We start from the raw sequence: 17,301 nt of genomic DNA, 5'->3' as shown, positions 1-17,301 counted from the left end.
AAAATAAACTAGGCGTAAATATGTGCGCACTGTACGGACACTCTAGACCATGCGTACGCACTCTTTTACTGGAATGAGCAAAATAAGGAAGCAAACAGAATGATTTTAAAGTCTGTTTTACATTTGACATACACATTTAGATTAAATATGACACTCTGAATAATGAAGTTAAGCACTGAAATTTCATGAAATTATTATCCAGAAATGACCAAATTTGTATATGTATTTAAATGTGGATGTGCTGCTTTCGACCAATTTTCCTGTGGTATGTGATTTACTGTTTTAATCACAGCGAGGACTGCTTGGCGCATGACAATTCCGCTTTAAATTGTGTTCTAAATAGCAAAACTCATGTTCTGGGAAAATACTTTTGCGTGAATATTAATGATCATTTTTTGTGATCTTGACTTCGTCTGATGGCGAAGTCTGAATTTCGTCTGAATTTTACTTCCTTTTATGTAAAGCACTTTGAATTACCATTGTGTATGAAATGTGCTATATAAATAAACTTGCCTTGCCTAGGAGATATTTAATTTTATTTTTGAAAAATATTACAAATATGGTTGTTATTGCTTTTTTTCTCAGCTTAACCAGTTTGAAATGTTTTTTTATTAATGCTATAAAAAAAACAGTATACAAAAAATAAAACAACCATCAAGATACAAATTATCTATAATAACAAAAAAGTAAATAAATAATAAAATACGTTTTTTTACAGTATGGCCCTCTATTACGTCATAAAGGGCGGGACTCCTTGTATGGGCACTTCTCCCAGAAGCGCATGCGCACACATCAAACACAGAGAGAGCAAGAGCACAGGACTGGCTCCAGGAGGATTTCTCATCTTGTTTCTAGATTACGATTTCAACAATGTCACCAAAAAAGTGTGTTTTTGGTTGCGAGGGAAAGATAAGCTTGTTCAGCTTCCCAAAGAACCCAGCGTTAAGGGAGCAGTGGATGCGGTGTGTTTTCCCGGGGCAGCAACGGCGTTGCACGCATGTGTTTGTTTGTTCCCGTCATTTCAGTGATGAATGTTTTACAAACAAGGCCCAGTTTGACGCTGGGTTTGCAGATCGTTTGAAAATGAAAGATGCAGCGATCCCAGAAATAAAAGATCCCGGTCATGAGTCGAACCCGCAGGCGGTAAGTAAAATAAAATCAAATGTCTGTATTGTTGCAAATGGACACGCAAGTGCATGTACTTAATGTAAACAACACGAACACATAGTGCATCAAAAGTTACCCAGCCACGGTGTATTATGTGTGCATTGTTTATTTTAAAACCCCTCCAAACACACTGGGTATTCGGATGCAGTGCTCTACGCAAGATTGGCAGAAACTGTGTTCGTCCTCTGTTCAGTGTTGCCAACTAGTTTTCAGGGGAAGTTGCTAAAGGAAGGGCGATTTGTTGCTAAAAGTTGCTAAATGACGTTGTGATGTCATTGCGCGATGACGTCATTACGTAATCACGACGCAAAATTGTGTCACTACATCAAATCTCAGCAAAAATATATATGGTGCTTTTGGAAGAAAAAGTTGCTAGGGTAGTCTGAAAAGTTGCTAAATTTAGCAACAAAATTGCCAAGTTGGCAACACTGCCTCCGTTGCATTGAAGTCATATCCAGCTACGTTGGCGCTCCAGTCCAGCAGGGGGCGGAAGTGCGTCATGTTGCTGCGTCGGAAGTAGCGCAGAGTTTTTATTTTGATTAAAGCGATTCAGGTCGGTTATGTGACTTTACATCATGATGTGTTTTTTTTAGGTTTTGTGACCGTCTGATATACTTTATCATATCTCGCTATTTTGTAGCAGAGTATTATGTTTTAATACATCAAATCCAGCAACTGAACGGATGTTTTTTTTATAAAAGTGGCTTGTCTGTTGTATTATAGTATTCCTGATAGAAAGCAAAAGTCGCGTTTATAACATTTTAATGATTTATTGAGCACCTGTTTGTCTCTAGGTTAATTTTTCATGGTAAAGCTAGAGTTAAAAAGTGTCCTTATGTAAAGGTTTTGTATTTGGAACGTTTTATCAAATGCTTTTTATGTTTAGATTTACCATATTATCCCAGACATTCAGTTGAAAACCATAAAAAGTTATTGTAAATATTCTTTTAGTATTTATTGTGTAAAAGTGATATCATATATGAAAGACTAAGATATGTGATATTTAAAAAAATTAATCTGAGGAAACACCTAATCATATGTAAATGGATTTATCAGTTCATTATAAATGCATCTTTAATAATCATGGTGTGTTTGTGTTCAGATGTTGAGCATGAAAGCGCAGGTGGATGTGGTCTGCTGTAAATCAGTAGGAACTGATCTGTCCATGCTGGATATTGAGGATTTCATCACAGAAATCTGTCAGCTGAAGAAAGAGGTGGCTTCACTGGAGGCAAAGCTGAGAGAAAGAGGAGACAAACTGAACAGAGAGGTTTGAGCAGCTCTTCATTTCATCTTTAGCTGCTAATATGGACTGATTGTTATGTGAATTAATGTCTTATTTTTAATCATACTCTTACTAGATGTATTACTGATTGTGTTTGTCAGGATGTGGAGCAGGTTTCAGTGCGTGTGACTGATGGGACAGAAGCTCAGGATTCAGTCTGGAGCGTCAGAGATCAGAGATCCAGAGACACACAGGACTCAGAGCTCAGCCTCACTTTACTCTGTTATACTGACGCTCAGGATCATGAATCCACTGATCAAACCTCTGACTGTAACGCTGGAGAACAGCAGATGCTGCAGACGCCGCTGAAGATGTGCTCCGTCAAACTGGTGGACTGCAGGAACCTGATAGAGAGCAGAGGAGAAGAAACCACCGCAGAGAAAGAACAACAACACAGTGATGAGGAAGAGGAGGATGATGGGAATGATGAAGACGAAGATTTCATTCCTCCAGGTTTGTTTCTTCCTTTTATGACCTTTTGTTGTTTTTTTATGACACTTGAATTTCACTCTGCAGGATCAGGTTCATATTGACTGATGGTGCAGATTTTCTGAGATATTTGGGAACATGATGTTAGCAGGGTTGAACAATTTACAGGAAAAAAAATATTGATTGGGATTAAAAATGTGTGTTTTTAAAGAGCTCCAGGTTTGCTGTGTTTGTTCTTAGGGCTGCTTGATTTGGCCAAATATCAAATTATGTTTTTTTTGTACAACCCCAAATCAGAAAAAAATGGTACATTTTGAAAAAAGCCAAAAGTACATAGAAAAAAGTTTTCACTGACCAAATGAATTGTATTTTGTAAACATAAATTCATTTTGATTTTGATGGCTGCAACACACTCCAAAAAAGTTGGGACAGAGGGATGTTTAACCCTGTGTCCAGTGTTAAGCCTTTGCGGTCCCCCCCGCATCCCCTTCCTTGTAAATAAAAATAAACTCGATGCACACGTCATCATAATCCCATATATATAGGCTAAAAATCATTTACATAATCTTACAAATCAGAAACTGCCCGGCCAATAAAATGAATAAAATATCACTCACCACTGAAAGGTCTTCTTTCTGCTCTCTTCAAAGAGAATTCCTCAATTTAATCCACATCCATCATACAAAAAATGTTACACAAACCACTGGCATGAGTAAATTTTACCACCATGGAATTGTGACTGCACAAAGGTGTAATAATTTAGGAGGTGGATACTGTGAAATTACATACATTATGGCATAACATTGCCATATGAAGCATCAATCAATAAAGAATGTTTAAACAAGGGCAATTAAAAATTTGAACTCAAATTTTATTGCAATGTAGCAATATGAATGTAGCCTATGAATGCATGAAATGCATTGTAGCCGATGAATGCATGAAAATGAGCTTTTTTCCAGTGAAAGAGAACATATAGAGTGTGGGCTGCTTTTGGTGCTTGAATTTGTTTTCCAATAATGAGGTCCAAGTTTAATAATACACTAGAAGTCAAAATTTTTAAAATGTATAATTTTGTTTCTCTATTTAACAACATTAACTTACAATAGTGAAATATGTCTTCCCTCAGGTCGATTGTATGTGCTTGCGATTAAAAAAATCAAGTCTCTGCATTCGCCCAAGCTGATTTGCAGAAATCAAACGTGCCTAGAAATTGGGCTGGCAGACTCTAGCGTTGTCCTGAGACCCTGACCTGGATTTGTGCCCAAGGATCCCACTACTCCTTTAGGGACCAAGTGGTGACCCTGCAGGCTCTCCCTTCTGTCGAGGGAGACCCAACCCTGTCTCTGTTGTGCCCACTGTGAGCCCTGCGCATCTATTTGGAATGCACACAGATTTTCAGATCATCTGCACAGCTTTTTGTCTGCTTTGGAGGACAGCAGAAGGGGAAGGCCGTCTCCAAACAGAGAATCTCCCTCTGGATTCCTTTAGCAATTCCATAGGATGCATCTCACCTCCCTTTCAATCAGGATGTGGTCTCCGTAGTGATCTTTTCACACTAGAGGAAGTGAATGTTCACAACCAGGTTCACCAAGTGTTTAATTTTTATTAATGTTTTTAAGCAGAGGAACAGGCTTCTGGCTGATATGACCTCTGACATTATGTGGCAACTGTCCCAGGTTGAAGGACAAGGTGGTCTTCCTTCCTGGGCATTGGAAGGTTACGAGGATGAGAGGTGCATTTGAATCTGCACCACAGTGGACTCGTAATGCAGTTCAAACAGTTGTGGCACTTAATATATGGTTGTTATTATTATTACTTCCTTTATTTAGCCAGCAATGTCTCATTGAGATAATTACAATCTCTTCTTCCAGAGAGACCTGGTCAAAAGAGATCCCAAAAAGGCATAGGTACCCCTAGTGTTGGAACTTTGAGTCAACATCAGTGTGACTGACATTAATTTTGATATTTTATAACCTTTCACTTTTATTTTGCCTCTGTCCCAACTTTTTGGAGTGTGTTGGGCAGTCGTGGCCTAATGGTGAGAGACTTGTAACACAAAGGTTGCGGGTTCGAGTCTCAGGTCCGGCAGGAATTGATGGTGGGGGGAGTGAATGACCAGCGCTCTCTTCCACCCTCAATACCATGACTGAAGTGAGACCCTTGAGCAAGAACGAACCCCCAATTGCTCCCCGGGCGCCGCAGCAAAAACATCTGCCCACTGCTCCAGGTGTGTGTTCACGGTGTGTGTGTGCACTTGGATGGGTGAAATGCAGAGTATGGGACACCATACTTGGCCACACGTCACATCCTGTCCTTTCCTTTTCCTGTCCATCAAAATCTAAATTTGTTTATATTTACAAAACATGTGAAACCATTGGAGATCTTTTCTTTGTACTTTTGTCAATTAAATGAGAATTTAAGAAAATTAACAAATCACAGGTTCTTGTTGTCCCAACTTTATCTAATTTGGGGTTGTGGTATATTGTGACAATTATTTATTCGCATAATAATAATTATTCATGAATTAATTGTAAAAATAACAAAGCATCATGCAGACGTATGCTTTTGTGTGGAGCATTTATGACACACCAAGATGTGGAAAACAACAGTTGCATTTTATTAGTGTCGATTTGACCCGGACGCATATTTTGTTAATAAATTACATGGATGTTGTCTAACTCTATTCAACTACATTTTAAGGTTGTTTTATTAAAGTTTTGTTCCTTTCAGATGTGAGTTGTGGTTCATCCTCTGATGGAGATAAAGAAACTGTCTCAACCTCAAAAGAGCAGCTTCAGACCAAGAGTTTCTCCTGCGCCACCTGTGGAAAAACACTGAGTTCAGAGGGTCATTTAGCGAGACACGAGAGAACACACACAGAACAGAAAGACTTCAGCTGCAAGTTATGCAACACCAGCTTTCCTACCGCAGAAGAGAGGAGACTTCATTCAAAAGAGCACAGCAGGAAGGAGGACTTTCACTGTGAACAGTGCGGGAAGGATTTTTTCACCATTGCTCATAATATGAAAGCTCATATAAAGACACACAACGAAAAGTCTTTCCACTGCAGCGACTGTGACAAGTATTTCAGCACCAAAGGAAATCTTGTTGTTCATAAGCGAATCCACACGGGAGAAAGACCGTACAAGTGCCCTCACTGCGAAAGAAGATTCATGTATGGATCTCATCTGAAGACACATGTGCGTTTGCACACCAATGAGAGGCCGTACCAGTGCAGTGAATGTGGGAAAGCCTTTAGGCAGTTATTTAGTCTACAGTCACACCAAAAAATGCACTCAGGTGAGAAACCGTTTCAGTGCAAATACTGTGACAAACGATTCCTTCACAAATCCTACCTGAACTATCATGAGAGGACTCACACCGGAGAGAAACCATATCTGTGCTCCTACTGCGGGAAGAGCTTTGCTAGTCCAGTTCATTTTGGACTTCATAAGAGAGTCCACACTGGAGAAAAACCGTATCACTGCAGCGTCTGTGGGAAGAGTTTTGGTAAACACATTACATTACAAAACCACAAGAGGATTCATACCGGAGAAAGACCGTTCAAATGCTCACAGTGTGACAAGACGTTTGCTCGATCAGACATTCTTAAGGTCCATCAGCGAGTTCATACAGGAGAGAAACCTTACTCCTGCTCCATCTGCGGCGAGAGATTCGCTTATTTAGGTAGTTTTCAGACCCACCAGAACAAACACGCTAAAGAACAAATTGCTCCAGAATCATCAGAGTGACTTTTCATGTCTTGGTCGGTCAATAAAGGCTTCATTTCGGCAGTTGCTTTCATCGTGCATGCCCTGTGATGTATAATGTGACGTATAACAGTAACATCATACACATGATGATTTCAATTTAAAACATGAGACATATATTATGCAACAGTTGAATTGGTTTTCTGAGCAGCGTTATTAGTGTGGATACTTCGTCCAGCATTACTGAGTGATTTCACTGTTTATACAGTATTAAGGCCTTTTCACACTGCACGCAAAAAATTTGGCGTGAATGTTGGGCATGATGACTGCTCAATAAATAAGGGATAATGTACATCCAGCCAGTTGTTATCCCAGAATAAAGCCCGAAAGGATGTTGTATAAGACTGAAGGGCTTTATTTTGCGATAACCGGTGGATGTACATTATCCCGCTTATTACATGGCTGCTTTCCAAAAAAATAAAAAATAATTAAACTTTAGACACAAAGCATTGTTCTAAGTTGAAATATTTAAACGCAAAGCTTTCATGAAAAAAGCTGTTGCTAGCAAGCGGCAAGTTCAAACTAGACGGACATTTAAGGGATACCGTTGCAGTCATATCACTTATTACACAACATTTCACCACAAAATTAAGGAGATAAAAGATACTGATTTAATATGAAACTGTTTTAAAATCTTACTAGTTTGTTAGATATCATATAATCCATTACAGTGTACACAACTACCGTCGCAAAATGGCAGCAGCTGCATTTGTATGAAACGCAATACCAGAATGACATAATTGTACACATATTTCATTGAGTTTTAATATCTTATTAGCTCACCAAACGCAAAGCTTTCACCAAGAAAAAAACTGTTTCTAGCAAGTGCATAGCGCCAACTGCAGTTACCCGGATGAGGCTGTATTGTTAGCGTTTGCCGGTTGTTATCAGGGAATAACGCACCTTGGAATGTGGTGACTGACCAATCAGAATCAAGCACTCCACAGAGCCGTGTAATTACTAGAACTATTATCGTATACATATTGGACACACAATTGTCCTGATGTGGAGAATATCAGCATGCATATCACAGAAGAAAGTCTTAAATTCAAAGTCATGGCATTAATTGTTGCATATGCTCCAAACAATGAATATCTTCCTTCCAGTACAGCTGTTCATCATGAAATATGCCAAGAATGTCCATGCTGTAAAAGTAAATAAAGCCAATATTTAGGACCATTAAGTTTTTTTGTTTTTTTTTTGGCATGTGACAACTTTGATTAAATTTCCCCCATGTTCTATTCAAATACTATATATTATACCTAAATATTTTAAAACAGGCTTAAACATAGAAGAGCAAAAGATCGTCTGTAATGGTAACAGACAGTTGCTGTTAGAGTAACGGTCAAAAACGGATTTAAGGTGGGGCTTCAGAAAGGGTCAGTTATTGTCACAATGCTTCTAAATGGTCTTAAATTAGGCTTTATATATCACTATATATAATTTTTGGTTTAATTTTGGGTGAAATATGCCCCAGATATTTTTTTTTTTGCGAGTCACTAAATTAGCTTGACTAGCAGCTTTAACACCAGCAATTTCTTAAACTCACGTAAATTACCTCAGACACATACAGTTCTATGTACTTAAGAATTGCTTAATTGTAATGAAAACAGGTCAAAGTAATTATTATGTCTGTCATTGTTGTAGTGTCCTACCCATTTTCCTACAATCATCCTCTCATTTCTTGACTAGCCGCACTCCATCCCAACCCCGTAGGCCTCTCCCTTTCTTCCAAGACCTCCACCATGAGATTTCGAGGTCTTGGAAACAACCTTTTTCGGCCCGTATCACTAATCCTGCTGCTGCTGATTTCGCCACTATTTCTAAAATGGCAGAACACGGTTATGTGGCGATGCCGACCGTAGAGGAGACTCTTGCGGCACATCTCGCGCCAAACTCCGCTCCATAATGGAAGTCACGCCCCTGTTGCCGTCCAAGCCGTGTAGGGTTACTTCTGCTTTAGTCGTCAAATCTTACATGGCTACTGGGCAGTCCGCGGCTATGCTTCACTCTATGGGCGTGCTTCAGGCTTATCAAGTGGATGTGCTCAAGGAGCTGGATGAGGGAGAAGGCCTGACCTCAAAGGCTGTTAAAGTGCTCAGGCGAGCTACGGATTTGGCGCTTAGAGCTACCAAACATACGGCTCGTGCAGTGGGTAGGTCCATGGCAGGTATGGTGTCAGTTGAGCGCCACCTTTGGCTCACACTCACTGATATAAAAGAAAAGGACAGGACTTTTCTAAAGAACTAGCAGCTTTGAGCAGCTCACCGCATTAAAAAAAGAACACTTATTGATAGTTCCAACTCAGGAAGGAGTTTGTCAAATTTGGGGCAAGTAACCAAGATTAATGGTCAAAGACACAGCATATCATGACCATCACATGAGGAAAATCAGTCCTCATTCCACAGGATTCCTTCTAAACCCTTTTGACCTTTGGTCTTCACAAAGAACATGTCCTCACGTTCACAGAATGGTTTGCTCGATCAGATGTCCTCAAGGTCCATCAGCGAGTTCATACAGGAGAGAAACCTTAAGGCTTGTGCACTCCGGGACAATTATCGCCGATGTTTAACGCTTAGTGACCAAACAAGGGGCGCCAATGTGAGTGTGGGCACTGACGTGCAAAACGCCAGGTGTAAAAGCGTCATTTTTTAAAAATACACCTCAGGCTAGTTTTTTTTTTTGGTTTGACACGCCGCATTAAAAACTGGCCGACCAAGGTGATTGGCGTTTTTGTTCATGTGTCTGGAGCTGCTGAAGTTACAGTAAAACACAACTTGGTGGCGCTCAAGCACAAAACGGTCTTGCCGAGCACACATTGATACCTAACGACGAAGAGGAAGTAAGTAGACCAAGAAGATGCATCGAGGCAAGATGAATGTAGAGCTGCTGGTTTCATTGGTGTCTGAACACAGGGCTTTATGACAAATGCGACAGCGACTACAAAAATCTCGATAAGAGGGAGTTGTTATGGAGAGGAATTGCAGATCAAATAGGATTCGATGTGTCCCGGGGTATTTCTGTTTTTCATTAAGCGCCATCTAATGTCAGGGAGTGAATTTGCACGTTCACTCGGCTCATCGCCAGCGAAAATCGCTTTGGTATGAACACAAAGATGCGTTGAAAAACGTCTCGAACAACGCTGGCGATAAGCGCGTGCGATAATCGTCCCGGTGTGCACGAGGCCTTACTCCTGCTCCATCTGCGGCGAGAGATTCGCTTATTTAGGTAGTTTTCAGACCCACCAGAACAAACACGCTAAAGAACAAACTGCTCCAGAATCATCAGAGTGACTTTTCATGTCTTGGTCTGTCAATACCCCGTTGAAAAAACCAGCGTATGCTGGTTAGGTATGTTTTGAAGCTGGGATGCTGGTTTAAACTGGCCCTTAGATGGTCATGTGCTGGTCTTAAGCTGGTCGGACCAGTTTAGGACCAGCACATGACCAGCTATAGACCAGCTTAAACCAGCTCATACCAGCATCCCAGCTTCAAAACATACCTAACCAGCATATGCTGTTTTTTTCAACGGAGTAAAGCCTTTATTTCTGCAGTTGCTTTCATCATTTCCTCATTTATATGTCAATTTTTGCAAAACAAGAAAAAATAATGTGTACACACACAATAACGATAATGAGAAATAAAGTAAAAAATTAGGACTTTCTAGGTCAAAACTGAACTTTTGCAGTTTTGTTAGAATTTCAACTTATGTCAATTTTGATTTAATGTCATAAGTGAGATTTTCCTCATATACGTTGGATTTTTTTCTTTCTTTTTTTCAATTACAGAATAAAAATGTGGACTAATCATCTAAAAGTCTGATGTACTCAAAATGACCAGTTTGTAAATAGAACTATTAAATAAGTAGAACTTTTGCATAAATATTGTACTCACAATTGTCCTGTTGTGGAGAAGCTGTAGATGATTGGATGCTTCTTACGAAATCGGTCAAGAATATCATGTTGTAAGTAAATGAAGCCATTATAGGAACTTTTTTTTTTTTTGTTCAAATCAAATTGCCCCCATATACCCTACATGTCCTGCATATTTGAATTCTGATAATACTAAAACATCGCACTTTAAACAGACTTATATTAGAAGAGCAAAAGACAATCTGATAGTGTTGGTAACAGACAATATCAGAAGAAACGGTCAATAACGGATTTTTAGGCGGGGCTCCAGAAAGGCGGTTATTGCCAAGAAGCATCTAAATGGTCTTAAATTAGACTTTCTTTAGCAATATAGCCTATATATAATTTTTCTTTTGATGGTGGGCGTAATGTGACCCGGACATTTCAAGTGATTTTCATTTTCATTACAGCGCGCTTGACCAACTTTAACACCAACAATTTCCTAAACTCACGTAAATTATACACATACGTACAATTTTATATATTGGCTCTTAAGTATTACCAAAAGACTACAGGAATCGAAAGGGACTTGTATTTCATATATGTAACGGAAAACGGTTTAAACTAATAATTGTATCTATCGCCCCGCCCATTTTCCTACGATCACCCGCTGTCCGCCAATGCCGCTCTCGTTGAACTTGACAGACATCAGCAGTGGCCAATAGAAACGCGCGGTTTGCAGACAAGGGTCGTTCTTCAGAAGTTTATGATGGTCTGCTGACCGGATGAGAAAACTTTCTCCCCGAGTTTTTCTCTCACTGTTTCTGACAACTGGAGTCTGATTTCTTGGGTCGTTTTATTTGCGTTCAGACGCTTTATTTTGGGCCGACGCGTTTTTAAGCGCGTGATGAAGTGATCGGTGGAGTTTCTCCGGGGTTTGTAGCGTCTGAGAGAAGCTGGTGATGGGGAACCGCGGGATGGAGGAGCTGATCCCCCTCATTAATAAGCTGCAGGACGCGTTCAGCTGCATCGGCCAGAGCTGTCACCTGGAGCTGCCGCAGATCGCGGTGGTGGGCGGCCAGAGCGCCGGCAAGAGCTCGGTGCTGGAGAACTTCGTGGGCAGGTCACAGCGGCTCTCTTAACAAAGCCACACTAGTGGAACACGTCTAGTGCTCGATTTCTAATTATTTAAGTTCTTTCAAATTGTTAATTCAAGTTTACTTGTGTGTAGATGAATTTGAAAGCGTTCGCCATATGATCAGAAAGTCACTGCTGGTCAAACATTAACCGTCTGCTGAAGTGTTGACGTGTTCTTAAAGGCATAGTGCGCTCAAAAAGCAACATTAGATGGCTATTTATGCACTTTCATGTCCTTACAAACCTGTTTTTCTAGGCAACGCAAATTAATGCAGATTTAGTTTTTCATACAGCTGCGCAGTGACCACCAGTTGTTGGGGAACGTTACTTTAAAAAGTATTGCGTTACAATATCGCGTTACTATCTGAAAGTAGCTGATTGGGTCTGAAAAAATAAATAGTAATTTATAGTAAATACTATAGTGTTTTTGAACCATACTATAGTAAAGTGTATTATACTGTATATATTATAGTATTTACAGCATACTGTAGTATTAACTATAGTAAACTGATAAACTGTAATAAGTATTGTAGTATGCTTTAGTTTTTACTCCAGTAAACTGTAGTGTATTGTGGTATAATATACCCTATAGTTGTAGAAAACTTAGTATAGTATTGGGTAAAGTAATTTATTTATATTACTATAGTTGTTATATTACCACAGCAACTATAGAGTTACCACAACAAATTAATTCAAGTGCTTTACTATAGTATGGTTCAAAAACACCATAGTATTTACTATAAATTACTATATTTTTTAATGTGAGTCTTAGTTACTTTTTATGGAAAGTAATGTGTTGTGTTACTTTTGCTAAAATTTTCTCGTCTGGTCTTGCTTGTTTGTTTTTAATGTAAAAACTAAAAGTAATTTTTTTGGTGAATACAGGTGAAGTCTAGAGATACAGTAACATCATGTTCACACAAAGTAATTGGCGTAACTTATTTGAAAAATTAACAGACTTTCTTGTAAATTGAAAAGTAATGGTTTACTTTACTAGTTACTTTTAAAAAGTAATGTGATTACATAACTTGTATTACTTGTAATACACTGGTGACCCATATGCCAAACTCCAAAAGCCCCATGAATGAGTCATAACTTGACCCAGTTTATGGGGGAAATAACTGCTTCCTTTATTCTCCAGAGGCTCAAATGAGAGTGTTTTTTGTTTCTGAGCGATTCTCTCTGAACAGACCTCATGTAACCGAGATGGAGATCTCAGCATGTGCTGACTTGACATCTTCAGGTTTCTTGCTAAAGCTACAGGAAGAGCAACACACACACACATATACATTTATATATATATATATATATATTAGGGCTGTCCTCGACTAAGGATAGTGCTTTCTTTGTTTTCAGCTTCAGAGATAAAGTCGGCGACACCGCCTCGTCATCTCCGCAGTAGTGATGCGCCTGTGTGCATGTTTCACACGGATTACATAATCTGACAGTTTGTTTTCCATTTAAATAGATATAGATATATTTTTAACGTCTGTAAGGCAAAGATATACACGGAGTATATAGTTCACAGAGACCGAGACGGCAGAAAGCGCATCCTGTTTGCTTTCATTATTTTAGAAAAGCACAACGTTTCGTTGTTATTGTGAGTGCACACAAATAAATTTAGAGTCTTTGTATAGATTCAAAAAATGTATTACCTTTATCTGTATGACCAAAAATGACGAGCAAGTGACCACACCGGCGCCTCCATCTGTCATGCAGTGAGCGCTACTGTTAATTTGAGTGCACATTTTATTGAGTGGTCATGTAAAGTTGCTACTACATACATCTTTAGGATGAAATGATAGGTGAGCGTTTGAATGTCCAGCCCGATGTATCACCACATAGACCAGCCGTTAACGATCTGTCCGTCACGGACTGCGTGACTTCGCCATGCACTTCGTGTGGAATTATTTTTTCTGCGACTAATAAAATTTTGGTCGACCAAGCCTCTTCTCGTGGACTAACGGTTAGTCGACTATTAGGGAGCAGCCTTAGATATGACAATGTTAATGTATTTGGTATTGGCGCAATAGATATCTTGCTATAGATATAAAATAACCCGTAGCAGATCTATACAGGTGGAGCTGGGGAAGGTGGAGGGTTTCAGAGGAACTCTGAAAGTGCACTGCAAGATGCTCAAGTGAATGCTAACGAGCAATTTAAATGTAAAGCAGTAAGCTCATTGGCTGCGTATGCAATATGAACCAATCAGCTTGTGCCAAGTTGTTTAACGCTGTGAATATCATCAGTTACATTAAGCACCCATCAGTCATCTAGAGTTTCACGAAAGACGTCACATTTATGAAAAGTAGTTTCAAGTATTAATGAGAAATACTCACAATTGTAAGATATAGTCATAATCCAGAGAAATTAAATGGAAATTATGAGAAATAAAAATTTTGAGATATGAAGTTATAATTATGAAAAAAATAGTCTGCAATTTTAGGAAATAATAAAATAAGTGACATTGGGAGATATAAAGTCACAACTGTTATATTTAAAGTTGAAATTGTGAGACATAAAACTATTTATTATTATTATTAGTATTATTATTACTTTGAAGCAGAAACGGGCTTGCATAAGTAACCAGATCTGATATCTATATCTGATATATCTTTTTTAAATGTCTCAATTTTTAACTGCTATTGTCTTACACAGTGATAAAATACATCATAAAAACATCCTTTGTCATTGCAACAATTTGCATTTACATAGCAACTATAATATATAAGTGACCTGACTGCTCTTCCCTGTTTAGCCATCTTTAGTACCGAGAACTTGTGGGAACTAAACACTAAACAAGGGATGTTAGATGTTGAATCTAACACAAGTTTGTCTTATTATTATTTCCCTAATGTCTTCTGTTGTTGTCTGACCTTTACAAACTAAACACAAAGCATTACAGCCATGATTCCAGAACTTGATCCATATCTAGCACCATATTACATCTCTTAACCAAATAAGTATTTCTGCTTTCTGCATCTGAAAGTATGAAGTCAGTGCAGCTGAATCATCCTGTTTGGATTCATTTGGGTCAATGTTTTACACCTGCTTCTCACTGCAGTGAGACACAGCAAATCAGACAAATAATTATAACATCAGTGGGCATCATTGATGTTTGTACGTTCACTTGCAGTGAGGTTTGTGGAAATGTGAGACTGGTCTGGTCACCATTAGCCAGAATCGTGTTTCCAAAGAGCTCTACTCTATTCACAAATCATCAGTACAAGTTTCGCAAATAGCATCCGCCCACCCAAACAGCACTTAACTGAGCTGAACTGAATAACTGCACTGTAAAAAATGACCGTGAATTTAATGGTAAAAGACTGTAAAAATGCTACAGTAAAAACCTGTTAAATGGTTAACGGTAAATTCCCCTACTATATACGGTGAAAAACTGTATTGGACATTACATGTATTGGACATTAATTTTATGGTAGTATACCGTTTTTGGGAGTGAAAATCATTATAATGAGCCTTTAATTGCCTTCATAGCCTAATAAGCGCTCAAGCACACGCATAAAGCTTGCCACAGCGTGCCGGCAGAAGTAATGATTATGAATGTGTCAGTGAAAAACAGTAAGGAGACTGCATTAACATTATAATAATTTGATAAACTAGTGCTTTCTTTGTTTTCAGCTTCAGAGATAAAGTCGGCGACACCGCCTCGTCATCTCCGCAGTAGTGATGCGCCTGTGTGCATGTTTCACACAGATTACATAATCTGACAGTTTGTTTTCCATTTAAATAGATATAGATATATTTTTAACGTCTGTAAGGCAAAGATATACACGGAGTATATAGTTCACAGAGACCGAGACGGCAGAAAGCGCATCCTGTTTGCTTTCACATAAGCGCGGTATTGTGCTCACACAAATAAACGGAGAGTCTTTACAGATTTGAAAGATGTATTACATTTAGGCCTATCTGTATGACCAAAAATTACGGAGTATTTTAAGAGCAAGTGAGTGCACCGGCGCCTCCATCTGTCCTGCTGTGAGCTACTGTTCAGCTTTCACACTCCACACAAACACTTGAACAGCGCACATTTCTCTAGGTTAACATTAGATTGAGCGGCCATGTAAAGTTGCTAATAGGCTACTTACATATTTCAGATGATAAGCCATATTTTAGGTCGATGAATGATAGTCGAGCGTTTGGATGTCCTGCCCGATGTACTGTATTGGGTGTCTGCTGTACATTTTATTGTATTTCATGTATTTCTTGTATTTTTCTTGCATTAAAGTAGCTGGCGTGGCATTAATTCACAAGCGAGCAAAAAGCTGATATTTTCACATACTGTATGAAACGTTAGAAATGTTCATGCAGTGAAAATGTCTCTGTGTGTCTGTCGTTCAGGGACTTTCTGCCAAGAGGATCGGGCATCGTCACTCGCAGGCCTCTGATTCTGCAGCTAGTCAACAATAAAGCAGGTAAACACACATTATTTACCTGCTTCTTAACCTCTGATCTCTCCCTCTTGAAGGCGTGTTCAAACTGAGCGGTGAGTGCAAGTGATTACCTGTGGTTATTCACCACATGCTTCGGATGCCATCCATAGAGCTTTGAAGGTTAAATATATATAATTCAAGGTTTAGTAACTGGCATTTGGAGGGGCTGATAAAAGATTCACAATATTGTAATAGTAAACATATTTGTATAGAAAAGTGATTTATAACTACTGAAGCAAAATATTTATCGGTCCTTTGGACTTCTGAGCACAGCAGGGTTATTATAGTTAATAAACTTAACCATAAAAAACTAAAAATAAAATTGTTACATGAAATAAAACAAGTCTTAACTAAATAGAAAACCCTAAACACATTTTTTTATTTAATTTTACCTTAAGAAAATAACAAAAACTAATAATGCCTGTATTAAAAATACTAATATTAAAAGGACACAAAAACAAAACACAAAAAATTACTAAAACATCAAATTGAAATGAAAAGAAAATATAAATACAAAAGCTAATTTAAAATATTAATAAAAAACTATAAAGAGCACAGTAAATGTAGGTCTGTCAAACATTTGAAAAGTGCATTGAGACGAATTATTTAAAAATTAGTTAATTATAAAAATATGATTTGAAATAGTTGTTTTTATCCAAACAAAATTGAGACTTTTTTTAATTGAGCAAAATATGCATTTGTGTTGACTTATATGCAAATTCGTCATCGCATATTTTTTTCGTCTTGGATTTGGAACTGAATAAAAATAAAACATTTTAGTTTTTTTTTTTTTAAGATGAAGTAATAAAATAAATAAGATAATCTGAAATAAAAAAATGCCTCACAATTACTAAAACTTTAAAAAATAAAATGAATGCGAAAATATGAATAAGAACTCTTATATGGTACGTGAATGATTCTGAAACAGTCCCTCTCTGTCTGTCTCTAGAATATGCGGAGTTCCTGCACTGTAAGAGCCGTAAGTTTGTGGACTTTGACGAGGTTCGTCTGGAGATCGAGGCCGAGACGGACCGAATCACCGGCTCTAATAAGGGAATCTCTCCGGTGCCCATCAACCTGCGCGTTTACTCGCCCAACGGTAACTCAGACCAACAAGCAGCAGCTGTCTCATGAGAGGCCAAACGTGAAGGAAGACTACAGATGTTTGTACTCTCTCTCTCTCTCTCTCTCTCTCTCTCTCTCTCTCTCTCT

The 17,301-nt window shown here is 38.5% G+C and overlaps 1 protein-coding gene and 1 pseudogene across 6 annotated transcripts in view; both read left to right on the top strand.

Annotated features, from left to right (window-relative positions):
* The window catches only part of LOC107668678 (zinc finger protein 501-like), a 24,467-nt gene extending 17,276 nt beyond the window's left edge, over positions 1-7,191 (top strand). Inside the window, exons 1-4 of one of the 6 annotated variants that reach the window (XM_016460636.1) lie at positions 787-1,143; positions 2,270-2,437; positions 2,554-2,905; positions 5,612-7,181. In XM_016460636.1, the coding sequence (XP_016316122.1) occupies positions 871-1,143; positions 2,270-2,437; positions 2,554-2,905; positions 5,612-6,633 (1,815 nt within the window). In that variant the 5' untranslated portion in view covers positions 787-870 and the 3' untranslated portion in view covers positions 6,634-7,181. Of the gene's footprint in view, positions 1-786; positions 1,144-1,631; positions 1,721-1,771; positions 1,875-2,269; positions 2,438-2,553; positions 2,906-5,611 lie in introns of those variants that run through there. The other 5 variants (XM_016460638.1, XM_016460641.1, XM_016460640.1 and 2 more) reach the window with 5 other exon arrangements.
* Positions 7,192-10,825: 3,634 nt separating this feature from the next.
* The window catches only part of LOC107668670 (dynamin-2-like), a 26,554-nt pseudogene continuing 20,078 nt past the window's right edge, over positions 10,826-17,301 (top strand).

This window comes from Sinocyclocheilus anshuiensis, unplaced genomic scaffold (assembly GCF_001515605.1).
Source record: "Sinocyclocheilus anshuiensis isolate Anshui unplaced genomic scaffold, SAMN03320099.WGS_v1.1 scaffold156, whole genome shotgun sequence".
In the NCBI taxonomy this organism is placed as follows: Eukaryota; Metazoa; Chordata; class Actinopteri; order Cypriniformes; family Cyprinidae; genus Sinocyclocheilus; species Sinocyclocheilus anshuiensis.
This window is presented reverse-complemented; position numbering and strand designations above follow the sequence as displayed.